The sequence below is a fragment of the Colobus angolensis genome, unplaced genomic scaffold (genome assembly GCF_000951035.1).
Source record: "Colobus angolensis palliatus isolate OR3802 unplaced genomic scaffold, Cang.pa_1.0 Scaffold48, whole genome shotgun sequence".
Classification (NCBI taxonomy): Eukaryota; Metazoa; Chordata; class Mammalia; order Primates; family Cercopithecidae; genus Colobus; species Colobus angolensis.
In genome coordinates this window covers 2,922,733-2,934,663 of record NW_012118265.1, presented here as the reverse complement: position 1 = coordinate 2,934,663, position 11,931 = coordinate 2,922,733, and the positions used below count along the sequence as shown (strand labels likewise).

General features: G+C 38.0%; 1 protein-coding gene across 3 annotated transcripts in view; it reads left to right on the top strand.

Moving 5' to 3' along the window:
- The window catches only part of WWTR1 (WW domain containing transcription regulator 1), a 154,424-nt gene extending 144,324 nt beyond the window's left edge, over positions 1-10,100 (top strand). For all 3 annotated transcript variants that reach the window (XM_011958940.1, XM_011958938.1, XM_011958939.1), the window contains exons 6-7: positions 849-961; positions 6,343-10,100. In XM_011958940.1, the coding sequence (XP_011814330.1) occupies positions 849-961; positions 6,343-6,527 (298 nt within the window). In that variant the 3' untranslated portion in view covers positions 6,528-10,100. The remainder of the gene's footprint in view (positions 1-848; positions 962-6,342) is intronic.
- Positions 10,101-11,931: the final 1,831 nt, after the last annotated feature.

Genomic DNA, 11,931 nt, shown 5'->3' with positions numbered 1-11,931 from the left:
CTGTGTCTCCTATGTGAGTTTAAAATAATTTCACAATTTAAAAAGCAATTAAAACAAAGGAGCAAAAAGGAAAGAGAATTTAGCCAGAAATATCTTCATGAGCAGAAGTAGTTTTTAAATCAGATAAAAAAGGCAATTCTGTATGTCCTATGCCTTTTCTTTTGCCCTTGCAGAGACATCTGGCAAACAAACAAATACAATTATGAACATTATTAAAGATAGAGATAAAAACAAACAGTAGCTGAAATAATATTCAAGTTGTTGATTTTAAAGTATTTGAAATACAGAGAAGTACAAAGAATAATGTGAATTACCCATGTACCTGCTACCCAGATTTGCCATATTTTCATTTAACCTTATTTTTTAATAAATAAAATATTACAATTAATATTTGAATCCATCCCCCCCACCACTGAAATCTCATTTCTTTTCCCTTCTGTCCCCAGTGGTAACCACTGTTCAGAAACTGGTGTGTGTCCATCACACAGACTTTTATACCTCTTCCTACCTTTAGTGTATATATCCGTAAGCAATATTCTGCATTGTTTTCTGTTTTGTTTTTTAAGTTTTACATAAATGGTGTCATACTCTGTATGTCGAAGAGTGTTTAAATGATTATTTTGAGGTGAAAAGGAAATCAATGTCAATTCACTGTGAATGGCCACACCTGATTACTTTCATTTTCATGAGGATATGTATTTCAAAATTAAAACTTCCCTTCCTCCGCAACCTGGAAAGTTGGGCAGAATGGCACAACTATACTAGTTTAAAGCTTTTGTGACTGTGTTTTAATTTTGAGATTTATTTAGTGGGCTCGCATTGAAGTTTCTTCATCTTTTGCTCTGCAGAGGGCCATATCATTCGAGGGAGCAGAGCACTGACAGTGGTCTGGGGTTAGGGTGCTACAGTGTCCCCACAACTCCGGAGGACTTCCTCAGCAACGTGGATGAGATGGATACAGGTAGGATCAAAGCCTGCAAGCAATAACAGTGGGCTTGTGTTTTTTAAATGTTCTCTTCGGTCATCTCAATTTTATTTTTCTTTTCTCTTATTTTTATCATTTCAACTTTTATTTTATATTTGGGGGTACACGTGCAGATTTGCTACATGGTTATGTTTTGTGATGCTGGGGTTTGCGATATAATTGCTCTCGTCACCCAGGTAGTGAGCATAGTACCCAATAGTTTGTTTTTCACCCCTTGTTCCTCCCTACTCCCAGTAGTCCCCAGTGTTCATAAAAATGTTGAAAAAAAAATGGAATGCTTCATCAATTTACATGTCATTCTCGTGCAGGGGCCATGCTTATCATTCCAGTTTTAGTATATGTGCTGCCAAAGCGAGTACGGTCATCTCAATTTTAAAATCCAACCAGAAACACTCAATCTCAATAACAACATCAAATAACAACTGAAAAGCCACTGAACCCCCAGGCACTATTAATAAACTGTAGCCCCTTCCTCATAGATTATACAAGTATAGTTTTACATCTGGGCACAGGATTTTAAATTCTGTGTTGTTTTTTTTTTTTTAAATTCATCTTTGCTCCATATAGTCCCTTCCTCACAATTGCATCAAGACACCACTGTCTGCTTTGCCATGCTTCCACAGTGGGGTGTTCATGCTGTTCTAGTTTTCAGTTGTAGTATATGGGCCACCCTTTCTCCTGGAAAGTGACACTGGTTTATAGTTCCAGTACCCAAATTTTTTCATGTCATTCACTGCATTTGAAAAGCAATTGGCAGTGTGCATTTGGAATGTTGAGCAGCTCAGAGGATTCAAAATTGTCAGTTCCAAGTTTCAACATGGTAACGACATCCTCCCTCAGCAATTAAAGAGAAGAGAGTCAGGGTTACTTTTACCTTGTCCCGCAGCCTGTGCATCCTTCAGGTCCAGCCTCAGCAGGCTTCCTGATTACCTTTCTTTTTCTCCTTTTCTCAAGGAGTGAGACTTATAATTGCAGACACTGAAATTAGTCTTATTAGCCTTATCTAGACTTAATTCTGAAAGTCATAAACTCACAGAAGATATTCTAGAACCAAAAATGAATGACAGCAGGGTGCCCACTATTTGGAGTTATTCATGCAAGTTCCTCCTCCATTATCATTGATGATAGAAAAATAATTGTTTTGTATTGAAAATAAAAAATTGCTTCCCCCAAATTGTTTGCCATAGTGCCTGTGGTTTTTTACACTCCACTCTTACATGGCTCCTCTTTGTGTTGTGAATCTAAATTGTTGGAAAGACCAAGAGTCAAACTCATAGCCAGGTGTGTTACAAATGCAGTAAATTAAAGCTCCTCCCCGGGTGTCTTTCATGTAGGTTGTCGTCTTTGTGTTGAGAAGATTGCAAAGACTGTCTTGTGAGGAGTCACAAGTTTATTACTACAGTTCTCCTCCCCATCCCCGCCGACAACCCCCTACCCCTTTATCTCTCTCTCTCTCTCTCTGTCTCTCTCTGTTTTTTGAGTGTGAGATTTATTTTACTGTCTTTGGAATAGCCTTAGAAAGTGGCTCCTTCCTATGTTTAATAATTGTTTACTATCATCTTCTAAACACTGGGAAGCCAGTAAGGATAAAAAGCAAAGTTAAGGAAAAAAGTTCAGGAGATCTAAATCTAAGTTTGGCATTCAAAAAAACAAAACCATAAAAGAGGATGGATTCTACTCTATGTCTCTTTAAAATAACCTCAAGTGGGTAAGTAGGGAATGTTTTATTTTGAAGCCATAATGTGGAATTAAATGATGTCCTGAAAAGAACATAGTTTCAGCCAACAGGCAGCCTGAACTGAATCCTTGCTTCTCCATTCCTAGTAGCGCCTTTGGGTAAGTTACATAGCCTCCGTGAGCCTCAGATTTCTCACCCATAAAGTGGGAGTGATGTGCTCACGGCAGAGTTGTCCTCACAACTCTGTGAGTCATGAGATCACAGAGCCCAGCTTAAAGTGCTCTTCTCCAGTAAGAAGGCTGATGTCACGCACACAATGGACTTGATAATGTCAGAGTGCCAGGTTAACCTGGTTAAGTGAGAGTCAACTCATTGAGTGTGGGGCCACCTCTGTGAAGTCTTTGTAGGAACTGGACATAAATCTTCTCAAGGGGAGAAATGTAATTATACAGTAACAAGATGAGTGAAAGCTGTGGGGGCAGGCAGAGCTCAGATGTGGCTAGGAAAGATCTGTCAGGCCGTGGACCATGTGCTGGCCACATGCTGAAGGGAAATGAGCCAGCTGAGCACTCCATTTGCAAAACATACATGGAAACAACAGCTGGGCTTGGTGCAAAGATCCAGTAAAAGGAATAACATGAGCAAAAGCTGGGAAATCATCCATCCTTCCAGAATATTCTGCAGTAATCACACCCTTTTAAGAATTGCCTTGTGGCTGGGCACAGTGGCTCACGCCTGTAATCCCAGCACTTTGGGAGGCCGAGGCGGGTGGATCACCTGAGGTTGGGAGTTCAAGACCAGCCTGACCAGCATGGAGAAATCTCATCTCTACTAAGAATACAAAATTAGCTGGGTGTGATGGCACATGCCTGTAATTCCAGCTACTCGGGAGGCTGAGGCAGGAGAATTGCTTGAACCTGGGAGGCAGAGGTTGCAGTGAGCTGAGATTGTGCCATTGCACTCTAGCCTGGCCAACAAGAGTGAAACTCCATCTGAAAAAAAAAAAAAGAATTGCCTTATGTTTGTCTCTTCCACTTTCTAAGTGGATAAACTGCAAAGACCAGAAAGATTACTATGAGATTGCAGAGCTGCTTCTATTTTAAGATTGTTAACCTTAATGAAGAAGCTTAGCCAATATCCTCATGCCTTTAATCCTGAGAAGAAAGGATAAGAGGAATTTTTTTTTTTTTTTTTTTTGAGACAGGGTCTCATTCTGTCACCCAGGTGGGAGTGCAGTGGTGTGATCTCAGCTCATTATAACCTCCATCTCCTGGGTTCAAATGAGTCTCGGGCCTTAGCCTCCTGAGTAGCTGGGATTACAGGGGTGTGCCACCATGCCTGGCACTGTTTTGTTTTCTTGTTGCTGTTGGTTTTTTGTATTTTTAGTAGAGACAGGGTTTCACCATGTTGGCAAGGCTGTTCTTGAACTCCTGACCTCAGGTGATCCTCCCACTTCAGCCTCCCAAAGTGCTGGGATTAAAGGCATGGGCCACCATACCTGGCCTAGGAATACTTTAAAACAGATTTTGCTTGGCTAAAAATTATATTTTGAGTATTTGAAAGTTAAAGTGGGAAATGAGTAGAAATGAATGATTCTAACTGGAGATGAAGAGAAAAAAAGACATCCAGCACTTCAGATCAGATAGTTTTTTAGAACAGATACTTTGTAGAGCCTCATTTTTATCTGTTACACTCTAGTAAGTAGAAGAAAGTTATTTTGGATTTTGTTTTTTATTTTATGTTGTTTTTCAATGTCAGTAACACTGTATTGAGGTCATATTGTTGAATTTGATTTAATTTTTCGGATTACTGCCCTTAGCAATGAAAATACTGTAAAATATTACCCAGGAGTCATTGATATTTTGTGACTTCTAGAAAAGCCATTGTGTTCTGCTATCACCAAAATCCAAATTGGATTATGGTTCCTTCATCATTTGGAAGGATATAATTTTTCTCCTTGGAAAACACAGATTGCTAAAGTGAACTTTCTGCAGCTTTGCTTAAAATAGTGAAACTTCCCTGCACACTTTTCAGTAAGGCTACTGCACTTGTAACACACAAAAGATAATTTAACACGTTTTTAAAAAATGACGTTATGGTGGAAGCTGGCCTTAGTTATCAATGCTTCTCAATTTTTGAGAAGCATTGATGCTTCTCAATTTTTCTTCAATTTTGAGAAGCATCAATGCTTCTCAATTTTTCTTATCTCCTCAGAAAATTGTTTGGGACTGTTTTAATTAACCTGTTGTTATGATATTGTATAATTAATAGTGGCTGAAGACCTAGGTTTTTCTTTCTCTCAGGACAATCAACGTTTATCATATTTTGTATGTATATAACTTTGTATATGTCAATGACACCTAGAGCCACGGATGTGTGGCAGACACTGTATGGCACTTTACTCCAATTTTTGTAGAAGGCGCTTATAATCCCAATTTCCAGATGGGTAAACTGAGAATCAAGCAAGTTAAGTGTGTCTAAGCTTACACAGCCACAAAGCTCGATCTAATGACACAAAAGTCAGTAGTGCATTCTGTCCCATGCTATTACACATAAAGAACCTATATTCTTCATGTCGTATCTCAGACACCTACTTTTCCTCTAGTACAGCATTTTCTCACCTGTGTTCTGTAAGAACTTTAATTTTATTAGGATACACATACTGCCAAAATAGGTTTAGGTGATTAAATGGGTTTAGGAAATAGTGGCTTAAAGAAAACAAAAGATTTCTTTTTTTTTTTTTTTTCCGATATGCACTAAAGTTTTTTTCTTTCTTTCTTTTTTTTTTTTTATTATACTTTATGTTCTAGGGTACATGTGAACTGGCTAGCCATAAATAGAAAGCTGAAACTGGATCCCTTCCTTACACCTTATACAAAAATTAATTCAAGATGGATTAGAGACTTAAATGTTAGACCTAAAACCATAAAAACCCTAGAAGAAAACCTAGGCAATACCATTCAGGACATAGGCATGGGCAAGGACTTCATGTCTAAAACACCAAAAGCAATGGCAACAAAAGCCAAAATTGACAAATGGGATCTAATTAAAACTAAAGAGCTTCTGCACAGCAAAATATTTCTTTACTCGAAGACTCAAAGTCTTAGCATGCTTATATGTATTGTGGCTCATATGCTTGTGAGAAAGGTAGATAGTTGTAGGGTGTAGGTATTAACAGAAAGAGGGAGAACGTCTGCAGAACTTCCTTTATAAATAATGCCTAAAGTCATCAATGAAGACAACTTTTTGTTTACCTGGTTAAAATAAGCTTCACATCATTCTCTTTGAACATAAAGAAGGATGGTATGGGTAAACACAAGTTTACAATGAAACCTGTCGATTATAGTTCTGTAATAACGTGTTTATTACAGACAGGGCCTCTCTACTCTTTTGTAAAACAGTTCTTCACACCTTTGTCATGGGAAGGCACAGATCATAGATCAGATCAACAGTGCCTTTCACATGCTCCTTTCTCATCTCCTTGGCCTTTTCCATTCTGGACCACATCTATCCAGAAATAATTTTCTATTTCTTCTACATCTCTGTACCTCCTATGAGTAAGAGTCAATAATGTGGTAATTGAAGACATGAAGGCGAGTGTTGTGTTAATATTTGAACTGTTCCTCCTTCAAGAGCCTAAAAGAAGGAATTAAAATGGTTTCTTTTCATTCTGTTATAGGAGAAAACGCAGGACAAACACCTATGAACATCAACCCCCAACAGACCCGTTTCCCTGATTTCCTTGACTGTCTTCCAGGAACAAACGTTGACTTAGGAACTTTGGAATCTGAAGACCTGATCCCTCTGTTCAATGATGTAGAGTCTGCTCTGAACAAAAGTGAGCCCTTTCTAACCTGGCTGTAATCACTACCATTGCAACTTGGATGTAGCCATGACCTTACATTTCCTGGGCCTCTTGGAAAAAGTGATGGAGCAGAGCAAGTCTGCAGGTGCACCACTTTCTGCCTCCATGACTCGTGCTCCCTCCTTTTTATGTTGCCAGTTTAATCATTGACTGGTTTTGATTGAGAGTAACTTAAGTTAAACATAAATAAATACTATATTTTCGTTTTCTGCAAGCCTGCATTCTTGCGACAGATTATACAGAATTGTGTCTGCAGGATTGATTATGCAGAATACTTTTCTCTTTCTTCTCTGCTGCCCCATGGCTAAGCTTTATGAGAGTTAATTGAAATTTATACACGAATTGATTTTAAACCATGAAAAGCTGACCACAGGCAGTTAATTCTGAGAGCAGCGTGGTCCAGGAAATGTGCACAAAATCAGACCTGATTTACAGTTTCAAAAACTGTATTGATGACAGTAGTACCAAATGCTTTAAAAACTATTTAACTTGAGCTTTAAAAATCATTGTATGGATAGTAAAATTCTACTGTATGGAATACAATGTAATTTTGAATCCGTGCTGGCTCTGATGGTTCTTATTAGTCTGTATTTACAAAGGCACACAGTCCTATTGTAGCTTATCCTTTGTTATTTTACTGCAGAGCATCTAGACAACTTAGTCCCTCCAGCAGGAGAGTAGCAGCAGCAGCATTAGTCACAGTTCTTACACTATAGATCTTGTGAAAGAGACCAGTTTGGTACTAATTGTGAGCATTTTATTCAAACAAAAGGTTTTGAAATATTACAACTTGGGATTTAAAAAAATTGCAGCTTAGAATTTGATGGTGGGTTTTGTTTGTTTGTTTGTTTTTGAGATGGAGTTTTGCTCTTGTTGCCCAGGCTGGAATGCAATGGCACGATCTTGGCTCACTGCAACCTCCACTTTCCGGGTTCAAGCAATTCTCCTGCCTCGGCCTCCCGAGTAGCTGGGATTACAGGCACCCGACACCACGCCCAGCTAATTTTTTGTATTTTTAGTAGAGATGGGGTTTCACCGTCATGGTCAGGCTGGTCTCAAACTCCTGATCTCAGGTCATCCCACCCATCTCAGCCTCCCAAAGTGCTGGGATTACTGGCATGAGCCACTGGGCCGGGCCTTAATGTTTATTTTATAAAGCACTGTAATTTTGTAGCTGATGATAAAAGGTAGCTAAATGTTTTTGATAAATCAGTGGCAACTGTATTTTTGTCTTTTGGAATAACTCTGAAAACATCAGGACAACATAGATTTCAATCTGATAGCATACCACACACAGTGAGCTGCTGCTTTTTAAATTCTGAAGCCTTGTCAGGTTTGCTTTCTAGATTTCAAGTATTTAAAATAATTCTATCTATGAAACTGAAGGATGAAGCAGATCTCTGACTGACGTGTAAAAAAACAAATGCCCTTTGAGGGTGTATGGTGGAGATACATGTTTCTGAATTCAGTAAAATTGATTCCTAAGTATATTATCCTAACCCTGTTTGCTACAGTTGGTATAAAAAGGCATGAAATATGTATTCAATACCTCTTATGTAACCAAAACCATTTTTTATTAGCTTTTAAGGACTGAAAGAGCATCATGTTCAACTGGCATGCAGTCTGCCTGCATTGCCAATGAAGTCCTCAACTGTTTAATATTTCAAACTAGTATTATTTATAATCTATGAATTTAATCTTTTTTGAAAGACATTAATAATTTGAGTCTCTGAGAGGACACTTTCAATTTCCATGGGGGACTTATTTGTTGGGGATCTTAAATAAGATTCCTTTTGATCTACCGGAATATACATGTACAGAGTACATTGGATCATGTTGGAAAGAAGGCAAGTGAAAAGGTCAGAGATGAAGTAGCGAAGTTATGGAATATCGTGGAAAGGATACTAGTTGTGAAATGGAAAGAGACGAGTTATAGTACTCCAAAAGCCAAACAAGTAGGAGATGCAAGAGATGCCCCAAAAGGACAAAGCAACTATTTTCTGTTACCACCTTTATACCGGAAGACTCTGTGGTAGAAGAAAAGAAGGTTTTGGTGCACCTTATGTGGGAGGAGGAGGGGCAGGGCACGCTGATGCTGAGCACGCAGGCAGACAAGAGCGTAGCCTGCTGTTGCCTCCATCACTATGAAGTGACTTCTTTTTCCTGAAGGACCCATGGTTTATGTTCCTCTAATTCCTTTCACTCTCCCTAAGCCCTCTGAGAGAGATGAAGGTAGATGATTTTATTGCTACTAAATTGAAGGGAGCACTATTTCTTTTTGTCTTTTGTTAGCAAAAAATTGCAAAAAGAGTTGTACATTCTTGCTTAAAATAAATAAATAATTAATTAATTAAAAAACAAGGGACCTAACAAAACTCAGCAGTGTTACTGTATTTTTAAAAAATATTTTTATAGACTCATTTTCAGGTTATTAAATGTAAGAGAAACAGATACCCCTCTTTTTTTAAGTAGTTAAATCATTGATGATTTATATTACCAATTTTTAGAAGTAATTTTCTAGTAAGCTTATGGCATTAGAAAATACTAGAAGTTTTTTTTTAGTTAAATTAGTTAGAACATTTATGAATGAATATAATAAATATTTTTTTCAGAATGAAATATGGACCCTTTGTGTTTACTAATAGATAAAGCCAGATATAATATTTTTGTTTTTAAGGCCACAAAATATGGCCTTTGTTAAAGAACACTAAAGTTAGAAGTCTAAAGTTAGAGCAACTTTTTAATGGCTATTTCCTATTATTGTAAGTGTTAAAACTCCTGCAGAATTCTTGATAAGGTGCTATTTATACTATATTTCTTATTATAAGACAACTGTCTTTAGTCTTTTTAGTACTAGTCTTTTTAGTACTAAATCAATCACTAAACATCTTCATTTCACCCCCAAATTTTGTCACTGAAAAGGCATATCAAATGAAAAATAATTTCAGAGATCTTTCTTTCAAGATATTTTTTCCTGATATTTCCTGATATTTTGTTTTGAAGTAAATATATTGTCAAAACCTAATTGCAATTCTGTTAAATCTAAGTAATTTTTAGACAGTGTTTCACCATATTATTTAGGATGTGAAATGCCATTTCTTTCACTGATTACACCATATACAGGAAGCAGGTAAAACAGTGAAAATTTGATTGTGCTGGCTTATGCCAAGTTGGTTGAAAAGGTCTCTGCAGAAGAAGTGATCTAGAATGACAGAAGTGTTGCTAATTACAAGATGTGTTCTCATGACGTAATTAGAAAGTAACTTCTTAAAGTACAACTTTTATGAAAAAAATAAGCTGTTAGAAAAAGGAAATCGTAGGTTAATTTAATTGGGAGAATGGGCAATTGACAGAGACCATTTTCCTAACACATATATGTGCTAGTACTTTAACTTTTTAAAATTTTACTTCTATGTTTTGTAATATAAAGATTTCTATTTTAAGTTTAGAATGTTATGCGTACCAAAAGTATGCAGCCAAATCGATCAGATCAAACCATTTTACCTGGAGTTTGGTACTGGTTTTTACTTCTCTGATTCTGTATAAGAAAAATAAAGACAATTGAACTTCCACTGGAGCCTTTGGCTTTTCATTATTTGTCTATGTTCCTTTCACTGGGGGTTTTGGGTAGTACTGAAGATAGGCTTATGTAACCCTCCTGGTAGAAATGAAAGAAAGAAAAATCTGTAGGCAAACAATTTCTTGGCTCATGTGCCTGGCCTTCAACATTCTAAATGTTTGCAGAATTCTGGTTTCCACTTTATTTACAAAGTCCACTGAGGTTTTTACATATATATATGTATATGTGTATATACCTTTAAAAAATAAAAAATATACCTTTAAATATATATATATATATTTTAATTACATTTTCCTCCCAACACCCTCACAGATTTGACAAGACCATCAAAAATACAGAATTCTCGCTGGACACGATGGCTTATGCCCATAATCCTGGCACTTTGGGAGGCTGAGGCGGGAGCATTGCTTGAGCCCAGTAGTTTGAGACCAGCCTGGGTAACATAGTGAGACCTTGTCTCTACAAAAATATACAAAAATTAGCCAGGTATGATGGTGTAGAATATGCAACAAACTCTTATAAACCAATAGAAAAAAACAAACAGCCCAATAGAAATATGGCTCAATAATGTGAATCGAAAGTTTATAGAAGATGAAACTGGGTGGTAACTAATTTACCAACCTCATTCCTAATCAGAAATTTAGATAAATAATGACTGAATCCCCAGTGGCTCATAGGCTTGCTGGAACTCTTTCACTGACCTAGACTCTGCCACCTTTTCCTACTGCTTTTTGAAATAGGTTTCTTGTAACTTAAAAGTTTGAGTTGATAAAACCTTGAACTGTAATTAGCAGAGTTGTGTTTAGAAATATTTATTTGTAGGGGTCACAGATAGAGTATGCCGGGGAGGCTTATGTCTCATAATAAGCCTTTCTGCTTGTAAGTCATTAGGTCAAAGTAATGCATGGCACATTGGTTTGCAGTTTGAGGACCAGAAGAAGGATGACAACTCTCCTGGTTTCCCCGGGCCTGAGGGCTTTTCCAGACTCAGGAATTTCAGTGTTAAAACTGTCCAATGGGCCAGGTGCGTGGTGGCTCACGCCTGTAGCCCCAGCACTTTGGGAGGCAGAGGTGGGCGAATCACGAGGTCAGGAGATCAAGACCAACCTGGCCAACATGGTAAAACCCTGTCTCTACTAAAATACAAAAAATTAGTGGTGGCGGGCGCCTGTAGTCCCAGCTACTCAGGTGGCCAAGGCAGGAGAATAGCGTGAACCCGGGAGGCGGAGCTTGCAGTGAGCCGAGATCAGGCCACTGCACTCTAGGTTGGTGACAGAGCGAGACTTGGTCTCAAAAACAAAAACAAAAACAAAAAACAAAACAAAACAACAACAGCAACAAAAACTGTAAAATCAGGAAATGTTGGGAAGTATGTATCACGTACTCATTGGCAGGATGAGCTACATAATTTGCAGGACCTAGTGAAAAATAAAAATATGGGGCCCCTTGCTCAAGATGGTGGCAGCAGAGCATTATACCAAACGTGGGGCTCCTTTGAGTGTGGGGCCCTGGGTGAGGGCAAGGGATTTATAAAAAAGACAATTGTAAGCATTAATCTGGGAAATTATTAGCATTTTCTCCTAAAATAGCCTCTCACCAATATTTCCAGGCATCTAGCGGTGTTTCTCATAGTTGGAGAGAGTCGGGTGGGTCTGGGGGCCCTGACCCTAAGGCAGATTTGGTTTCTCCTGAGGGAACCAAAGAATATAGAATTCTTAAGACTTTCTTTCTTTGACATCCCCCAACATTCTGAGTCACCAGTACCAACCAACCAGCAGAGAGAGAGAGAGAGAGAGTCTATTAATTCAATTGTCAGTAAGACT